The 20,897-nt window shown below is 42.3% G+C and overlaps 1 protein-coding gene across 1 annotated transcript in view; it reads right to left on the bottom strand.

Moving 5' to 3' along the window:
* The window catches only part of pnkd (PNKD metallo-beta-lactamase domain containing), a 43,612-nt gene extending 23,872 nt beyond the window's left edge, over positions 1 to 19,740 (bottom strand). Inside the window, exons 1-6 of the mRNA XM_061926612.1 lie at positions 19,555 to 19,740; positions 19,069 to 19,184; positions 14,191 to 14,303; positions 8,063 to 8,121; positions 5,330 to 5,422; positions 2,051 to 2,214 (exon numbers count right to left, since the gene is read on the bottom strand). Of these exons, the coding sequence (XP_061782596.1) occupies positions 2,051 to 2,214; positions 5,330 to 5,422; positions 8,063 to 8,121; positions 14,191 to 14,303; positions 19,069 to 19,184; positions 19,555 to 19,736 (727 nt within the window). The 5' untranslated portion in view covers positions 19,737 to 19,740. The remainder of the gene's footprint in view (positions 1 to 2,050; positions 2,215 to 5,329; positions 5,423 to 8,062; positions 8,122 to 14,190; positions 14,304 to 19,068; positions 19,185 to 19,554) is intronic.
* Positions 19,741 to 20,897: the final 1,157 nt, after the last annotated feature.

Raw genomic sequence — 20,897 nt, 5'->3', positions numbered from 1 at the left:
AGCAGTTTAATGTTGCACTTTATATGTGGAAATGTTGTACTTTATATGTAGAAAGGTTTTTTTTAAGAAACCAATTCTGAGCCTTATCTTATTTCCATCCATCCATCCATCCATCTTCTTCCGCTTCTCCGAGGTCGGGTCGCGGGGGCAGCAGCCTAAGCAGGGAAGCCCAGACTTCCCTCTCCCCAGCCACTTCATCCAGCTCCTCCCGGGGGACCCCGAGGCGTTCCCAGGCCAGCCGGGAGACATAGTCTTCCCAACGTGTCCTGGGTCTTCCCCGCGGCCTCCTACCGGTCGGACGTGCCCTAAACACCTCCCTAGGGAGGCGTTCGGGTGGCATCCTGACCAGATGCCCGAACCACCTCATCTGGCTCCTCTCCATGTGGAGGAGCAGCGGCTTTACTTTGAGCTCCTCCCGGATGGCAGAGCTTCTCACCCTATCTCTAAGGGAGAGCCCCGCCACCCGGCGGAGGAAACTCATTTCGGCCGCTTGTACCCGTGATCTTGTCCTTTCGGTCATAACCCAAAGCTCATGACCATAGGTGAGGATGTGAACGTAGATCGACCGGTAAATTGAGAGCTTTGCCTTTTGGCTCAGCTCCTTCTTCACCACAACGGACCGATACAGCGTCCGCATTACTGAAGACGCCGCACCGATCCGCCTGTCGATCTCACAATCCACTCTTCCCTCACTCGTGAACAAGACTCCGAGGTACTTGAACTCCTCCACTTGGGGCAAGATCTCCTCCCCAACCCGGAGATGGCACTCCACCCTTTTCCGGGCGAGAACCATGGACTCGGACTTGGAGGTGCTGATTCTCATCCCAGTCGCTTCACACTCAGCTGCGAACCGATCCAGCGAGAGCTGAAGATCCTGGCCAGATGAAGCCATCAGGACCACATCATCTGCAAAAAGCAGAGACCTAATCCTGCAGCCACCAAACCGGATCCCCTCAACGCCTTGACTGCGCCTAGAAATTCTGTCCATAAAAGTTATGAACAGAATCGGTGACAAAGGGCAGCCTTGGCGGAGTCCAACCCTCACTGGAAACGTGTCCGACTTACTACCGGCAATGCGGACCAAGCTCTGGCACTGATCATACAGGGAGCGGACTGCCACAATCAGACAGTCCGATACCCCATACTCTCTGAGCACTCCCCACAGGACTTCCCGAGGGACACGGTCGAATGCCTTCTCCAAGTCCACAAAACACATGTAGACTGGTTGGGCAAACTCCAATGCACCCTCAGGGACCCTGCCGAGAGTATAGAGCTGGTCCACAGTTCCACGACCAGGACGAAAACCACACTGTTCCTCCTGAATCCGAGGTTCGACTATCCGGCGTAGCCTCCTCTCCAGTACACCTGAATAGACCTTACCGGGAAGGCTGAGGAGTGTGATCCCACGATAGTTAGAACACACCCTCCGGTTCCCCTTCTTAAAGAGAGGAACCACCACCCCGGTCTGCCAATCCAGTGGTACCGCCCCCGATGTCCACGCGATGCTGCAGAGTCTTGTCAACCAAGACAGCCCCTTATCTTATTTAGTTTTTATTTTATATATGTTGACCACATTAACCCTGGCAAAGGACCCTGTGCGTGTATGTATGTTATTGTTATGTTAAAAGGATAAAGCCATTGTTTACAAATTTTGGTAAATAAATAACCAGAAAATGTATATTTTGTTTTTTTCTTACTGTACTGAAAATGAACCGAACCGTGACCTCTAAACCGAGGTACATACTGAACCGAAATGTTTGTGTACCGTTACACCCTTACACAGCAGAGAAACAAATATTTTTTGCCGACTCTCTAAGAACGCTCGCCGCCCAACAATGGGCCCTAGGGTTAAGAAACACTGCTTTAAGTATGACTAATTTTCTAGTAGGATGGCCAATTGTCGACACTATATCTGCATGTGCACACAAAAATGGCTCCTAAACGAACGGCTCACAAGTGGGAATCGATTCTCACAGTTTACCTAAAAAGAGCTGTTCAAAGCACTCGATTTGTTGGTTTATGTCACATCTCTACTGTCATGGAAACCTACCGCATCCTGACAGGAAGACCAGGTCACCAGAGAAAAGGCTTGAGGGGGCACCGAGTGCCCGGCCATCCAGAAGGTAGATCACGTGACCCACCGTGTGACCTGGCGTAAACAGGGCCGTGAAGTGCAAACAGCCAACTGTTACCGAGTCCTTATGTGACAGAGGGCTGGCGGCACAGAAAGAAAAGATTGTTTTCACAAAGAATATACTCCAGTTAGTGTACAGTAGAGATGCGCGGTTTGCAGACACAACCGCGGAGTCCGCGGATTATCCGCGGGTCGGGCGGTTGAAATAAAAAAAAATTAGATTTTATCCGCGGGTCGGGAAATGAAAAAAAATTAGATTTTAAATAGATTCAGGCGGGTGGCAGTTAAACCAATTCGGAAATATATATACATAGTTAAATGTTGTTACCCACATACGAAAAATGAGCAGGCACCTGCAGCATATGCCACAACAGAAGAAGAAAAAATAAGAGATGGCAACGCCGGCAGCAAACGTGGTACGCGACAAACTAAAAAAGGGAATACTAAAGACCAGGGGAAAAAAAGGCCAGAAAAGTTCAGCGTGGACTCGTTTTTATGAGGTTGTAAATCAGGATGATAGTAATGCTGGCTACGTGATTTGCAAGAGCTGCGACGCTGTTTATGTCTACGACAGTCACAAAACCGGGACATCTAACATGGTGCATCGCATTTGTGCAAAACCCCGAACCTCCACAAACACCCTGAGCATGAGCAGTTTCGTCCGCCGTGATCCCAGAAGAGTGCCACAGGATGTTAAAACAAGATAGAACGCAGCTGCCTGCAGCAGTTTGAGTGGCGCGAGCGCGCTTGGAGGTGCGCTCAGCGCGGCTCCCAGATGATTGCGCACTGGTGTGCGTCTGGGCCGTGACAGCATGGCACGCATTGAATGTCTCTGCTGCATTGGATCAGTCTCCTTTCTTTAACAGGCAAAAGCTTTATAACCTCACTAATGCCTTGCATCGTCTATATTAGATATATAACAACGGGCGGGTGCGGTTTTGATTAAATGTTAGTTCGGGTGGATGCGGATGGTTGACGACTTTTGTGATGCGGTTGCGGATGAAATAATTGCCTATCCGCGCATCTCTAGTGTACAGCATGTTGATATAAAAGTATACATGACAAATGAGAGTAAACTCATTCATCCTGTTGATGAAAAATCAACAAACAGGCTTACAACATACCCCTCAAATACAGTTCATCAGATCATAATAACCCGAAGTCAGCGCAAAATGTGTAGGGCTGCAACGATTAATCAAATAAATCCAATAATTAAAGCTACAAAAACATTTCATTTATATCCTGCTGAGTTGATTAATCTTGTAATGAGTGGAACTAATACAAATGTATCAAATCCGGACTGCACGCCCAGAACTTTAAATACGCAAACATAGTTTCCGCACGGCAGCTGCAATGGAGCGCACATTAGAACGGCGGTGTGGAAGCTGTGATGTGAAAGTGCAATTTAAAAATGATGACGAAGTGCATTTTTTCCCCTAACACACAGTACAGGCCAAAGGTTTGGACACACCTTCTCCTCATTCAATGCATTGTCCTTATTTTCAGGACTATTTACATTAGGGATGTCCGATAATATCGGACTGCCGATATTATCGGCCGATAAATGCTTTAAAATGTAATATCGGAAACTATCGTTAATTAATCATTTCAAAATTATCGGTATCGGTTTCAAAAAGTAAAATGTATGACTTTTTAAAACGCCGCTATATACACGAACATAGGAAGAAGTACAGAGCGGCAATAAACCTTAAAGGCACTGCCTTTGCGTGCCGGCCCAGTCACATAATATCTACGGCTTTTCACACACACAAGTGAATGCAACGCATACTTGGTCAACAGCCATACAGGTCACACTGAGGGTGGCCGTGTAAACAACTTTAACACTGTTACAAATATGTGCCACACTGTGAATCCACACCAAACAAGAATGACAAACACATTTCGGGAGAACATCCGCACCGTAACACAACATAAACACAACAGAACAAATACCCAGAACCCCTTGCAGCACTAACTCTTCCGGGAGGCTACAATATACACCCCCTGCTACCCCCACCCCTCCACCTCAACTCCGCCCACCTCAACCTACTCAGTGGCCTAGTGGTTAGAGTGTCCGCCCTGAGATCGGTAGGTTGTGAGTTCAAACCCCGGCCGAGTCATACCAAAGACTATAAAAATGGGACCCATTACGTCCCTGCTTGGCACTCAGCATCAAGGGTTGGAATTGTGGGTTAAATCATCAAAAATGATTCCCTCACCTCCCAGGGGGTGATCAAGGGGATGGGTCAAATGCAGAGGACAAATTTCACCACACCTAGTGTGTGTGTGACAATCATTGGGACTTTAACTTAACTTTAACTTTAACCTCCTCATGCTGTATCAGGGAGAGCATGTCCCAAATTCCAAGCTGCTGTTTTGAGGCATGTTAAAAAAAATAATGCACTTTGTGACTTCAATAATAAATATGGCAGTGCCATGTTGGCATTTTTTTTCCCATAACTTGAGTTGATTTATTTTGGAAAACCTTATACATTGTTTAATGCATCCAGCGGGGCATCACAACAAAATTAGGCATAATAATGTGTTAATTCCACGACTGTATATATCGGTATCGGTTGATATCGGAATCGGTAATTAAGAGTTGGGCAATATCGGAATATCAGCAAAAAAGCCACTATCGGACATCTCTACTGACGATGTGTATTTTTTTCCCCTAACATACAGTACAGGCCAAAAGTTTGGACACACCTTCTCCTCATTCAATGGGTTTTCTTTACTTTCATGACTATTTACATTGTAGATTGTCACTGAAGGCATCACAACTATGAATGAACACATGTGGAGTTATGTACTTAACAAAAAAAGGTGAAATAACTGAAAACATGTTTTATATTCTAGTTTCTTCATAATAGCCACCTTTTGCTTTGATTGCTGCTTTGCACACTCTTGGCATTCTCTTGATGAGCTTCAAGAGGTGGTAACCTGAAATGGTTTTCACTTCACAGGTGTCATAGTTTTGATGCCTTCAGTGACAATCTACAATGTAAATAGTCATGAAAATAAAGAAAACTCATTGTAATGAGAAGGTGTGTCCAAAATTTTGGCCTGTACTGTACGCATTGAGGTGTTTTATCCGATTACTCAATTAGTCCAACAAACTAATCGATATATTACTGAACAATCAATAGCTGCAGCCCTCTTCATGGGTGCTATGCTGAGCTGGCGAGAACTTACTGTGTCAGACCGGGAATGTTATCAGCTGCATTTCCATAAACTCGACATGAGTTATGAAGCCTTTTCAGCCATTTGTTTCCCCCGCTGTGATCCCTGCGGATAAAACAGACAGGCTGTGTTGATTTGACTCGACAAAGCCCTTTTGGTTAGTAGTTGTTTTGTTGAGAGACATAAATGATGAACAACAATTTGTGATGAATTAAATAATAACTCATAGGCTGGTCGAGAACCCTTAAATCCCCACTAAATCTTTGATTGTGTAGTCCTTTCTGGGGTTTACTGCCCCTCTTTTGATGATTGAATGTTGATTTCGTCCATGTTTTATTTGTATCTTTGTCTTGTAAAGATACCCTAAATGTCAAGAGAGACGCTTTTGAAATAAATGTATTAATTTTTATTATGGTACAAGGTCCAATACACAACACTGTCACTGAAATATATTTAGATTAGGGCTGGATGACTATGGCAAAAAAAAAAACACCATTATTTTGTTGGATATTAAAAACAAGATTATAACACGATTATTAATTAAATTGAAAACATGGGTATTTATTGTACCACCAAAACTCAACTTTAAACATAATTTAAAAGAACAACAAATATAAATCAGTAAAATACACAACATGTAAAATAATAATAATACCGTAATAACAATACATTTAAAATAATAGCAAATAACAATAGAATGTAGTTTTTCCAAATATTGTTTTTTAGCTTTTACACTTATTTTACCAACAGTATGTATGCTTTTTGTGTCATAAATACAATTCAATAAACTTAAGTACATCCTGCTTATGTAAGGTACTTGTTTTTTAATCTTTATTTTGTTAGCAGATTTAGACCGGATGTTGTGCACAGCGCTGTTATTGTGAAGGGGGGAAGCGTGCTGCTGTTCTGAGCTCCGCCAGTAAGGAAAAGACGTGTGATGAGCAGGGGCAGAGTTTGGAGTGTCTTCTTTAGCTTGCTTTCCACTTTGTCCAGGTACGTGGAAAATGTTTTCGTGCCATTTGCTGTTTGACGCCGGTACCATGCTAATTAGCTGCCTGAAAGTGGGTGACTCCACTGTAGAAATAGCCAGCATGTCTTCTAGCACATACGCTGCAATGGCTCTATCAATGTTGTCCTGGCTAGCAGTGCCGCCGTTAAAATACTTAGGTGAAGTGTGTCTCTCTTTACTAGCTTCGTCCAAGCATGTTGCTTTTGTAGCTGTTTCAGGAGATTTTAATTGCTGTTTTGGGCAGTAGATAGGATCTTTGATCCAAGACAGAACTTACATTGAACTAAAATGTTCTTTTCTTTGTGCTCGACAAAAGAAAAGTAGTGAGAATATCTCCATGTTAAGAAACTCGACTATGGGCTTCAAAACTATTGATGAAGATGACGATTTAAACACGGAAGGGAAGCGCTGCTTCAAAACATGCCTCGCCAAAGGTGGCATGATCAAAGAATTACTTTCTTTGCTCAAACTTAGCTAAACAAATAACAAGCAGTCAGATCTGAACAAGGAGTGAAAAGAGTGACAGGTAATGTAGGTAACTAGCTCCCCTGTTGTGCTCACATAAATATGTAGATGCCCACACAGCTGCTTGGCTTGTTGCCAATTATTAGCGAAGTCAAAACCACCCACGTAGTGCGATTTAATGAAACTGAAATGACAGTATTTTGTAACAAATTCCTACAATTTCTGTTACATCTTTAACAATGTGTGTTTTACCTGCAACAAGTCTTATCTGTGTACTTGTAGCCATAGTATTGTTTACTAATGATTGTATTTGTCTAAAAGGGGAACTGCACTTTTTTCTTTAATTTAGCCTATCGTTCACAATCATTATGAGAGACAAGAACACATGTCTACAGCTTGGTTATCATACAGGTTTACGGAGCGCATATGAAGTATTGTTGACAGCTTTTGAATGCATTTTTAAAGTAATTTAGAGGTAAAGTTGATTGCTCGCCACCAAGAACAAGCAGATTTATCATATCTTAGAAAGCGAAAAAAAACAAAATAACTTTTGTCTTCTTGTTCCTTATAATGATTGTGAACGATAAGCAAAATTCCCCCCAAAAAGTAAAGAGTTCCCATTCAAAACACAGACCAAGAGTGGCAACCATATATCATGAAGCATTTAATATAATGTCAATAAAGGTTTATATTATATTATGACCTAATCCTACATTTTGGCAGGTTATATGTAATATGTGCACTTATAAATTGTTTTTTTAACACAATAAAAAAAACTGTGTTCAATGCCTTTCAGTTTTAACCTTGTAAAATAGTTTTTTGAGTGCAGTAGGGAACGTATGTTTAATGTAATGTAGGTTTTTGAATAATGACATTTGTTGTGGTCCCCTTTATTTTGAAAAAATCGAAAACAATTTTTGGTACTGGTACCAAAATATTGGTATCGTTCAACCTTAGAACAGTGATTATTGATCAAGCATACTAGCACTGTGTCAAATGAAAAGTAGCAACTATGGTGAAATCCAAAACTTCTAATAGACCTGGTCTTTCTTTCACTCATTCGTTCGTTCGTTTAGCCGCCTACAAACTCAGGAATTTGCATGAATTTGCGTGGCCCATTGTTTTTTTTCGATAATAATATATTTATATGATAGTGAGAAGCCAAAGTCGAAATACAATTGTCCAGATCTAATTAAAATTATATTTTTACAAATTGCCGGTGCCTCCTATTTAGCCACATGTCTGTACAGTAAACAATGCTAAAAACTCACCAATGCTTGTGTGTACAGAGTATGGCTTCTAGTCTCACTCCTTCCTCCTGGATGGCTGCCTAAAAAGAAACGAAAGCTGTTATAAACATCGCTGACAACAAAAAAATGCATGATTTTGTTCAATCAATTAATAGGGGAAGGCGGTAGCAGCAGCTCAGTCCGGAAAGACCTTGGCATCAGAACCCGAGGGTCCATGTTCAAAGCAACTTGTTAGAAAGAAGCTAACTGATTGCTGTCAAAGCCACGAATCCTCTAACCTCTACCAAGAACTGTGCACAATAGCCAAGATCAAGTCTTTCCTCTCCCCCAGTGACCTACGGAGGGTCGTGTTGATGCTCACCTTCTCCAGACTGGACTATTGCAATGCCCTCTATGCTGGGGTCACCGACAAGATCATCCATAGCATGCAGCTAGTACAAAACGCAGCTGCCAGGCTGGTGACAGGCACAAAAATGAGGGAACACATTTCTCCCATCCTCTCTTCCCTTCACTGGCTCCCAGTGAAGCCCAGAGTGAAATTTAAGATCCTCACGTATGTATTCAAAGCGCTCAATGGTCTCGCCCCAGCTTACATCAAAGATCTCCTGGACCAACCTACCAGCTCCAGGCTTGGTCGTTGCCTTAGATCTGACAACCAGATGACCCTGAAGGTCCCACGGTCAAACCTAGTGACAAAGGGAGACCGTGCTTTGTCAGTGATGGCACCTAGGCTATGGAATAAGCTCCCTCTGAATGTCAAGTCCGCCACCACTCTGGACTCTTTTAGAGCACAGCTTAAAACTCACCTCTTTACCGCATATGACTTTTGATTTATGTGTTCATTGTAAGGATGTCCCAATCCAGGTTTTTGCACTTCCGAACCGATACCGATTTTGTTTTTGCACTTCCGATCCGATACCGATACTGACCGATACCGATACTGACCGATACCGGCCTATCCGAGCATGTATTAAAGTTTAAAGTTATTTAACCTACTTAGTTGTCAGAATCATGTTGAAAAGGGTTTTAGTACTCTTGATAACAACTAGCCAGCTGAATTAGGGGAGTTCGAATAATACACAATGGTTGGTAACAAGAAACTGACCTGTTTATTCAAGGATAAACACAAAATAGACAAAATTATACATGACAAACAGAAATGGCATCATTGTAACTAGGGCTGGGCGATATGGCCTTTTTTTTAATATTGCGATATTTTAAGGCCATATTGCGATACACGATATATATCTCGATATTTTGCCTTAGCCTTGAATGAACACTTGATGCATATAATCACAGCAGTATGATTATTCTATGTGTTTTGATTGATTGATTGATTGAGACTTTTATTAGTAGGTTGCACAGTGAAGTACATATTCCGTACAATTGACCACTAAATGGTAACACCCGAATAAGTTGTTCAACTTGTTTAAGTCGGGGTCCACTTAAATTGATTCATGATACAGATATATACTATCAGATATATACTATCATCATAATACAGTCATCACACAAGATAATCACATTGAATTATTTACATCATTTATAATCCAGGGTGTGGAGGGGGGCGCCGGATGTAAGTGTCAAAAAGACAGCCAAAAGAGTTTGATATAAGAATAAATCTAAAGTTAAAATATAGGGTAGAAATGCACCCATTTGCAGGAAATGTAGTCTTGATTTTCAAAATTTTCTTTCAAGGCTTGCATGTCTACATTAAAACATTCTTCTTCATACTGCATTAATATATGCTACTTTTAAACTTTCATGCAGAGAAGGAAATCACAACTAAAAAAATTACTAATTTTTTCATACGGTGTTGATCTGGAAATGTTTGCCTCAGCATTTTGATGGTGTGGACGCGTGGCACCGAATGGAGATAAGCGTCTCGACAGACGTTATAATATCTGAACAATGATGACGAAAACTGTTTTCTCTGTCGTGTCCGTGTGTCGAAAATTGTTATGCGCTTATTTTTTTATTTGATTTTGTGCGTGGCATATAATTGCTATGCGCAGAGGACGCTTGAGCAGTGCGCAATTGCACAGGCGCGCACCTTAGAGGGAACGTTGGTCACACGGCTGCACTAGCATCACAGCTAACGTTAGCCATGCTGCTACCTCTCTGCTGGGAGAGGACGTATACGTATGTGACATATGACGTGACAGTATGTGACGTATGACGTGACAGTATGTGACGTGTGTAAGAAGGTGCGCTTGCTGTCTGTGAGAGGGAGACACAGAAAAGAGTGAGAAGAGCCTGTCGTGTAATGCCAGCAGCTAAAAGCAACTGCGTGAGAATCCACAGACCTGTGGATGTGTTGAAGGTGTGCTGGAAAATGCGGAACGGAGATTAAGGAGCAGCAGAAAAGTGGAATGTATTATTTAAATCGGTGCGTTGGAAAACACGGACTGGATTTTTTTAAAACTGGATCTGGATCGGCATTTTCCCATGCCTTGCCGATACGCATATTTTGGCAAATATCGGCGGCCGATCCGATCCAAATATCGGATCGGGACATCCCTAGTTCATTGTGTGTCTTAAATGTTTATTTTAGATTCCTTTGTGTGTCTCAGTCTCTGTTTTTTTGTTTCTCTACTCGGGCTGATATAACAGTTGGTTGGGGGGGGGGGGGCGCATAATAAATGAAAATAACATAACATAACATAACATAACATAACATGTTGGTCAATTACAGTATAACTATTCAACCCTTTGACAAAGAAATTTATATTTTTTGACACATCAAGTCTTTTTATGTAAATGTTAAGCCAAGTCCGCCTGGCCCGCCAGAATGCGGTGAAAATAGTGATTGCAGGAAGCGTCGGCCACGCTAGTAGTTCAATTAAAAAAAGTGAAGCGTGTGTCTGCAGAATACACGTTTCACTTTTTAAAATCTACACTACAGAGTCACTACACAGTGGGTAACTTGTAGAACCTGTCTGAAACAAATAAATCATAACTACAACTGGTGTGAAATATTTCAAGAATGTACTCAGGGCATTGAATCAATTGCAACAAACAGGCTTCATGAGTTCATATTCAAAAGACTGAGATAGGACAGCTTTCAGTCAGCGGGAATGGTGCAGGATCCAAAGTTGCTCAAAAAGGTTCATTATGTATTCTTATTCATAATATTTTCCAATTTTCTTGCAATCAGCCAATATTTTGGGTATATTACGTAGGCTATTAAGAACAGCTGATAGGCAACACTTCACTGTGGTCAGGTGACCCTTCTGAAGAAGACAACAGATGACATGTCAGGTAAAAATTCCGTCTAATATACCGAAAATATTGTCTGATTACAAGAAAACTTGAAAAGGATCCAAAGTATTAATCCTTCAAAGGCGGCTGATCGAGAGATGGACAAAATGTCTTCTTAAGACAATCTAAACAGTCCAGTTATGATCAATTCTAAGTATGCAATAGGGATGTCCCGATCCGATATTTGGATCGGATCGGCCGCCGATATTTGCAAAAAAAAATGTGTATCATCAAGGCATGGGAAAATGCCAATCCAGATAAAAAAAACAACTCAGCTCCGTGTTTTCCAACGCACCGATTTAAATAGTACCGGTACATTCCACTTTTCTGCTGCTCCCTAATTTCCGTTCCGCATTTTCCAGCACACCTTCAACACATCCACAGGTCTGTGGATTCTCACACAGTTGCTTTTAGCTGCTGGCATTACACGACAGACTCTTCTCACTCTTTTCTGTGTCTGTGCTTCTCACAGACAGCAAGCGCACCTTCTTACACACGTCACATACTGTCACGTCATACGTCACATACTGTCACGTCATACGTCACATACTGTCACGTCATACGTCACATACTGTCACGTCATACGTCACATACGTATACGTCCTCCCCGAGCAGAGAGGTAGCAGCATGGCTAACGTTAGCTGTGATGCTACCGCAGCCGTGTGACCAACGTTCTCTCTAAGGTGCGCGCTTGTGCAATTGCGCACTGTTTAAACGTCCTCTGCGCATAGCAATTATATGCCACGGACAAAATCAAATAAAAAAATAAGCGCATAACAATTTTCGACACACGGACACGACAGAGAAAACAGTTTTCGTCATCATTGTTCAAATATTATAACGTCTGTCGAGACGCTTATATCCACACCATCAAAATGCCGAGGCAAAAATTTCCAGATCAACACCGTATGAAAAAATTAGTGATTTTTTAGTTGTGATTTCCTTCTCTGCATGAAAGTTTAAAAGTAGCATATATTAATGCAGTATGAAGAAGAATGTTTTAATGTAGACATGCAAGCCTTGAAAGAAAATGTTGAAAATCAAGACTACATTTCCTGCAAATGGATGCCAAAGGGAATAAGCGGTAGAAAATGGATGGATGGATGGATGCATTTCTACCCTATATTTTAACTTTAGATTTATTCTCATATCAATCTCTTTTGGCTGTCTTTTTGACACTTACATCCGGCGCCCTCCTCCACACCCTGGATTATAAATAATGTAAATAATTCAATGTGATTATCTTGTGTGATGACTGTATTATGATGATATTATATATCTGATAGTATATATCTGTATCATGAATCAATTTAAGTGGACCCCGACTTAAACAAGTTGAAAAACTTATTGGGGTGTTACCATTTAGTGGTCAATTGTACGGAATATGTACTTCACTGTGCAACCTACTAATAAAAGTCTCAATCAATCAATCAAAACACATCGAATCATCATACTGCTGTGATTATATGCATCAAGTGTTCATTCAAGGCTAAGGCAAAATATCGAGATATACATCAAGTATCGCAATATGGCCTTAAAATATCGCAATATTAAAAAAAGGCCATATCGCCCAGGCCTAGTTCAATGATGCCATTTCTGTTTGTCATGTATAATTTTGTCTATTTTGTGTTTATCCTTGAATAAACAGGTCAGTTTCTTGTTACCAACCATTGTGTATTATTCAAACTCCCCTAATTCAGCTGGCTAGTTGTTATCAAGAGTACTAAAACCCTTTTCAACATGATTCTGACAACTAAGTAGGCTAAATAACTTTAAACTTTAATACATGCTCGGATAGGCCATTATCGGTCAGTATCGGTATCGGATCGGAAGTGCAAAAACAATATCGGTATCGGATCGGAAGTGCCAAAACCTGGATCGGGACATTACTAGTATGCAATAACCTGGATGAATCAGAATGTTCACAGGCTTTTTAAGAATGCATTTCCTAATAATTCCGATGATTATATCTTATAAAAATCCCCGAAAAGTAGCAAATTTAATTAGATAAAATTGCAAAGTATTGGATTTTTTTAAGGATGCACCTTTATGTTGTTAAAACTTTATGGGGAACTAAACTTTTTCGGGAATTTTGCCTATCTTTCAAACAATCATCATGAAAGACATCACATGGACAAAGATAAGACCTTCTGGAGGAAAGTTCTGTGGTCAGATGAAACAAACATGGTCAGAACAGTATGCTCTGTTATGGCCTGTTTTGCTGCCAATATACAGTAACTGGTGCTTTACAGAGAGTAAATGGCACAATGAAAAAGGAGGATTACCTCCAAATTCTTCAGGACAACCTAAAATCATCAGCCTGTAGGTTGGGTCTTCCAACAGGACAATGACCCCAAACAGACGTCAAAAGTGGTAAAGGAATGGCTAAATCAGGCAGACACGTTTAAGTCCTGACTTAAACGTGTGGACAATGCTGAAGAAACAAGTCCATGTCAGAAAACCAACTAATTTAGCTGAGCTGCACAAATTTTGTCAAGAGGAGTGGTCAAACATTCAAGCAGAAGCTTGTGGATGGCTACCAAAAGCGCCTTATTGCAGTGAAACTTGCCAAGGGACATGTAACCTAATATTAACATTGCTGTATGTCTACTTTTGACCCAGCAGATTTGCTCACGTTTAAAGACATATCCAACAATTGCAACGACTTCTTATTGTCTACTGAGTTTTGTTTTTTAATGATTTCTGCTGGTGGTGTGCCTCCGGATTTTTTCAACGCAAAAAATGTGCCTTGGCTCAAAAAAGGTTGGAAAAACACTGATATAGACCACAAGGAAGTGTCTCAAAAATATAAAAAAATATGACTTAAGCAACACATTTGTTTCTTGCAACAACAAATATAATGTATGCATAACTCAAAAGGTAATCACCTGAACAGTCTGAGGGTCTGCCGGGTCTACAACCACTGCAACGCTGGAGGTGGTGTCTATGATGAGATAGCTGTAGTTGTCTGATAGTACAGATATGGGAATTATTTTCATACCTGCATGGAAGACAAAATACAAATAATGTGAGACATAATCTTGATGGGTGGATGGTTTCAACTTAAAAGGGGTCCTATTTTGGAAAACCCACTTATCTTACCCGTTGGCACCTGTTTTTGTGTATTTGGGTTCCCATAAGAGCCGAAAAGTAAAAATCAAACCATGGAGGCATTGAAAAGATTTTTATGAAACAATTTTGTCTCGTTCCAAACAAGCCGATTTGTGACATTAACAAACGTGACATCAGCGGATATCGCCATTACAGGTAGAGGTTTGCCAATTTAATTCATGAATGTATTTTAAAGCATATTCTGCAAAACTTTGGGCCGAAATCAAGAATTTTCAAGCATACAAATGGCTAAATGTACAAAACATATCAATATCATGGCAGTGTTGACACCGAGGTGAGGCCAAACCAATCGGAGCGCGCTGTTCAGTATTGTGGCCACTGATTGGCTCAGTCTCAGGCAGCATTACTATATTGGATTACAATAGTGTGAATGTGACCAAAGGGTAGGCCTGGGCAATATTAAGTTAAACAGTTAAAGTGCCAATGATGGTCTCACACACACACTCGGTGTGGCGAAATTATTCTCTGCATTTGACCCATCACCCTTGATCACCCCCTGGGAGGTGAGGGGAGCAGTGAGCAGCAACTGTGGCCGCGCCCGGGAATAATTTTTGGTGATTTAACCCCCAATTCTAACCCTTGATGCTGAGTGCCAAGCAAGGAGGTAATAGGTCCCATTTTTATAGTCTTTGGTATGACTCGGCCAGGGTTTGAACTCACAACCTACCGATCTCTGGGCGGACACTCTAACCACAAGGCCCCTGATATGGCTTAAAAATAAGAAAATACATTTAAAAAAAAAAAATCCTAGTTTTTAAAGGAACATTAATCATAAGTTTAGATTTTTTGTCATCAAAAACAAGTAGTTTGAAATGTTACTGCACACACTGCATCTGTAAAATGTGTAAAGTCCCATTGTGGGAATATTTTGGCTTCAAACCGGATGGGCAATATAAGACCATCAACATGGATGAACGAGCGAGAATTCTGTGATGGCAACAAAATAAATAAGGCGATTTCCGACCTTGTTTTTCCAACTGGGGGAAAAAATGAACTTTAAGATGTTAAATATTTAAAATAAATTTTTATTTACAGAAATTAGTCCTTTTTTGGGGGGGATGTTTGTTTTTCTGTAACGAATGAAAAACAACCACCATATATTCAGACATTTTACGGTAAAACCTACATTTTTACTGTAAAACCTTCATTTTTTAGTGTATGTAAAATCCATATTATGGGGCAATGTATATTCATGTACTTTTTACTATTAGATAGAGATGTCCGATAATGGCTTTTTTTGCCGATATCCGATATTGTCCGACTCTTAATTACCGATATCAACCGATACCGATATATACAGTCGTGGAATTAACACATTATTATGCCAAATTTTGTTGTGATGCCCCGCTGGATGCATTAAACAATGTAACAAGGTTTTCCAAAATAAATCAACTCAAGTTAGGGAAAAAAATGCTAACATGGCACTGCCATATTTATTATTGAAGTCACAAAGTGCATTATTTTTTTTAACATGCCTCAAAACAGCAGCTTGGAATTTGGGACATGCTCTCCCTGAGAGGGCGGGGTTGAGGTGGGGGTGTACGGGGTAGCGGGGTGTGTGTATTGTAGCGTCCCGGAAGAGTTAGTGCTGCAAGGGCTTCTGGGTATTTGTTCTGTTGTGTTTATGTTGTGTTACGGTGCGGATGTTCTCCCGAAATGTGTTTGTCATTCTTGTTTGGTGTGGGTTCACAGTGTGGCGCATATTTGTAACAGTGTTAAAGTTGTTTATACGGCCACCCTCAGTGTGACCAGTATGGCTGTTGACCAAGTATGCGTGGCATTCACTTGTGTGTGTGTGTGAAAAGCCGTAGATATTATGTGATTGGGCCGGCACGTAAAGGCAGTGCCTTTAAGGCACGCCCCCAATATTGTTGTTTGGGTGGAAATCGGGAGAATGGTTGCCCCGCGAGATTTTTGGGAGGGGCACTGAAATTCGGGAGTCTCCCGGGAAAATCGGGAGGGTTGGCAAGTATGACTGGGAGACGCAACTGCTCTGTACTTCTCCCTACGTCCGTGTACCACTCTGTACAGCGGCGTTTTAAAAAGGCATAAATTTTACTTTTTGAAACCGATACCGATAGTTTCCGATATTACATTTTAAAGCATTTATCGACCGATAATATTGGCAGTCCGATATTATCGGACATCTCTAGTTTTTAATCATATTTATTTTTATATTGGTTTTATATTGTCGAGGCGGCCGATTGGAGCTGTGGCCGCAAGGTGGTTGGTGCCTGTCGTGGCGGTAATCCTAGAACCCGCTGGTGGACACCAGCGGTAAGGGATGCCGTCAAGCTGAAGAAAGAGTCCTATCGGGCTCTTTTGGCTCATAGGACTCCGGAGGCAACAGACGGGTACCGACAGGCCAAGCGATGTGCGGCTTCGGCGGTCGCAGAGGCAAAAACTCGGACATGGGAGGAGTTCGGGGAAGCCATGGAAAACGACTTCCGGACGGCTTCGAAGCGATTCTGGACCACCATCCGCCGCCTCAGGAAGGGGAAGCAGTGCAATGTCAACACCGTGTATGGTGAGGATGGTGTTCTGCTGACCTCGACTGCGGATGTTGTGGATCGGTGGAGGGAATACTTCGAAGACCTCCTCAATCCTACCAGCACGTCTTCCTATGAGGAAGCAGGGCCTGGGGAATCTGTGGTGGACTCTCCTATTTCTGGGGCTGAGGTTGCCGAGGTAGTTAAAAAGCTCCTCGGTGGCAAGGCCCCGGGGGTGGATGAGATCCGCCCGGAGTTCCTTAAGGCTCTGGATGTTGTGGGGCTGTCTTGGTTGACAAGACTCTGCAACATCGCGTGGACATCGGGGGCAGTACCTCTGGATTGGCAGACCGGGGTGGTGGTTCCTCTCTTTAAGAAGGGGAACCGGAGGGTGTGTTCTAACTATCGTGGGATCACACTCCTCAGCCTTCCCGGTAAGGTCTATTCAGGTGTACTGGAGAGGAGGCTACGCCGGATAGTCGAACCTCGGATTCAGGAGGAACAGTGTGGTTTTCGTCCAGGTCGTGGAACTGTGGACCAGCTCTATACTCTCGGCAGGGTCCTTGAGGGTGCATGGGAGTTTGCTCAACCAGTCTACATGTGCTTTGTGGACTTGGAGAAGGCATTCGACCGTGTACTCTGGGAAGTCCTGTGGGGAGTGCTCAGAGAGTATGGGGTAACGGACTGTCTTATTGTGGCGGTTCGCTCCCTGTATAATCAGTGTCAGAGCTTGGTCCGCATTGCCGGCAGTAAGTCGGACCCGTTTCCAGTGAGGGTTGGACTCCGCCAAGGCTGCCCTTTGTCACCGATTCTGTTCATAACCTTTATGGACAGAATTTCTAGGCGCAGTCAAGGCGTTGAGGGTATCTGGTTTGGTGGCTGCAGGATTAGGTCTCTGCTTTTTGCAGATGATGTGGTCCTGATGGCTTCATCTGGCCAAGATCTTCAGCTCTCACTGGATCGGTTCGCAGCCGAGTGTGAAGCGACTGGGATGGGAATCAGCACCTCCAAATCTGAGTCCATGGTTCTCGCCCGGAAAAGGGTGGAGTGCCATCTCCGGGTTGGGGAGGAGATCTTTCCCCAAGTGGAGGAGTTCAAGTACCTCGGAGTCTTGTTCACGAGTGGGGGAAGAGTGGATCGTGAGATCGACAGGCGGATCGGTGCGGCGTCTTCAGTAATACGGACACTGTATCGATCCGTTGTGGTGAAGAAGGAGCTGAGCCGGAAGGCAAAGCTCTCAATTTACCGGTCGATCTACGTTCCCATCCTCACCTATGGTCATGAGCTTTGGGTCATGACCGAAAGGACAAGATCACGGGTACAAGCGGCCGAAATGAGTTTCCTCCGCCGGGTGGCGGGGCTCTCCCTTAGAGATAGGGTGAGAAGCTCTGTCATCCGGGGGGAGCTCAAAGTAAAGTCGCTGCTCCTCCACATCGAGAGGAGCCAGATGAGGTGGTTCGGGCATCTGGTCAGGATGCCACCCGAACGCCTCCCTCGGGAGGTGTTTCGGGCACGTCCGACCGGTAGGAGGCCACGGGGAAGACCCAGGACACGTTGGGAAGACTATGTCTCCCGGCTGGCCTGGGAACGCCTCGGGATCCCCCGGGAGGAACTGGACGAAGTGGCTGGGGAGAGGGAAGTCTGGGCTTCCCTGCTTAAGCTGCTGCCCCCGCGACCCGACCTCGGATAAGCGGAAGAAGATGGATGGATGGATGGATATTGGTTTTATTTGTATTAATTGTTTGTTTTTATTCAGTCATTGGTGGAGCTAAGGATAATATTTGAATATTGTTTTTAATATTGTTGTGCAGCACTTTGGAAACATTTCTGTTGTTTAAATGTGCTCTACAAATAAAGTGGATTGGATTGTTCTATTATTGTTATTGTTGATTGACAGTCTAAAAATGGCATGTCTGTTTTTGGTTTTTTTACGCTCTGACACAAAACAAACAATTTGCATAGATCCATCAGATAGTGGTATTTTTTTTAGGCAGTGTATTAAAGTTAAAAGTTAAAGTACCTATAATTGTCACGTACACACGAGGTGTGGCGAAATCATTCCCTGCATTTGACCCATCACCCTCGATCACCCCCCCTGGGAGGTGAGGGGAGCAGTGAGCAGCAGCGTGGATGCATGAATCATACCGCTAAATTCCTTGGGAAGAGCTGTGGAGTGTCCGGCGGGGTAGCGTTCCCTGGCTCTCCTCATTTGTCTCTTGTAGAACATGTAGCCAAGTCTGGTCCTGGTGTACAGCAAGTACCTGGTCAGGGAACATCAAGTTCATTAATAATATTACATAACTTTGTCATTCATTGAAAAAATAATCAACAATTTCGACGAGAAAAATGCAGCTGCATTGTTATTTCTCATATCCATTCATCCATTTGCTACCGCTTGTCCCTTTTCGGGGTCGCGGGGGGGTGCTGGAGCCTATCTTAGCTGATATATATATATATATATATATTATAATAATGCAGACATTATTAGCTGAACAGTAAGAAGTATACATGCATTGTTAGAACAAATAAAAACAATAATAATGAATGTTATTGTTGTGGCCTCCAAGCTAACAGGGTGTAGCTTCGTGCTAGGCAACACAACAATGTTTCAGCAAAGGTTGTTATACTAACGCGATTCTGAACAGCGGCTTCTCCGAGCGAGCCATTACGCCGCGAAACAGTTTCCTCCCAAATCTCTGCGCGGTCCGCCTAAAGCGGAGACACAGACATAAGGACAAGAAGGATGCGCTGATTGTCAGCGTCGTCGTCCATTCAAAAAACGCCATAGCCTCTGAGGGGAGAGGGAGAGCCATGACGTCATGGCAACGCGACAAACCCGGAAGTGAACCGAGAAAAGGGTGAGACCGTTTTTTTTTAAATTATTATTTTATTTTTTTTCCTTTGGTATTGATCTCGCTGTCAGGTGAGAAATGTCTTCGCTGTTATTGAAAAATTAAGTTGCAGGATATTTTATAGCAAAAAAAATACGCGAGCAGAAAGAGCGCGAAGACGTGACAGCGACGCGGAAAACCCGGAAGTGAACCGAGAAAAAGGTTAGACCGGGCTTCTTTTTTTTTTTTTTGCGTTTTTATTTTTTTTTTTTTTGCCTTTGGTATTGATCTCGCTGTCAGGTGAGAAATGTCCTTGCTGTTATTGAAACATGAAGTTGCAGGATATTTTATAGCAACAAAAAAAACGCGATGAGAAAGAGCGCGAAGACGTAACAGCAACGCGACAAACCCGAAAGTAAATAAACCAGAATAGTTTAAAAAACTTTTTTTTTTAATTGAACAACAAACATACATTTATAATGCGCAAATACGGATTAAATAATAATAAATAATAATATCCAAAAATATGGAAGAAAAAAAAAATAGACAAATAGGGCTAGCTAAATCATTTTAAATGTTTTTAACAAAGATATCAATTTAAGGGCTTTTGTACTCTTAATCATCCTCCAAGATTTGATTGATAATTGTAAACCATTAAGCCAATTAGAAAATGTAGGCCCTACTTTCATAAATCGACGTTTATGTAGAAAAAATGTTGCCTGGAGCATAATATTGTTATCAAACATTTGTATGTTTTTTTTTAAATTTATTATTATTATTTTTTTATTTAAAAAAAAAATATTTGTGAATTGCAACATGTACAAACAATTGAGAAAAATAATAATCAAAATAAATACAAAAACAGTACAAAACAGCACCAGAGGGTTGTAAACTCAATAAAGTAACTAAAATAGAATGCAATATATATATATATATATATATCCATCCATCCATCCATCCATCTTCTTCCGCTTATCCGAGGTCGGGTCGCGGGGGCAGCAGCCTAAGCAGGGAAGCCCAGACTTCCCTCTCCTCAGCCACTTCGTCCAGCTCTTCCTGTGGGACCCCGTGGCGTTCCCAGGCCAGCCGGGAGACATAGTCTTCCCAACGTGTCCTGGGTCTTCCTCGCGGCCTCCTACCGGT

Source organism: Nerophis lumbriciformis, linkage group LG31 (assembly GCF_033978685.3).
Source record: "Nerophis lumbriciformis linkage group LG31, RoL_Nlum_v2.1, whole genome shotgun sequence".
Taxonomy (NCBI): Eukaryota; Metazoa; Chordata; class Actinopteri; order Syngnathiformes; family Syngnathidae; genus Nerophis; species Nerophis lumbriciformis.
Note: the sequence above shows the minus strand (reverse complement) of the source record. Positions and strands in the feature narration are given on the sequence as shown.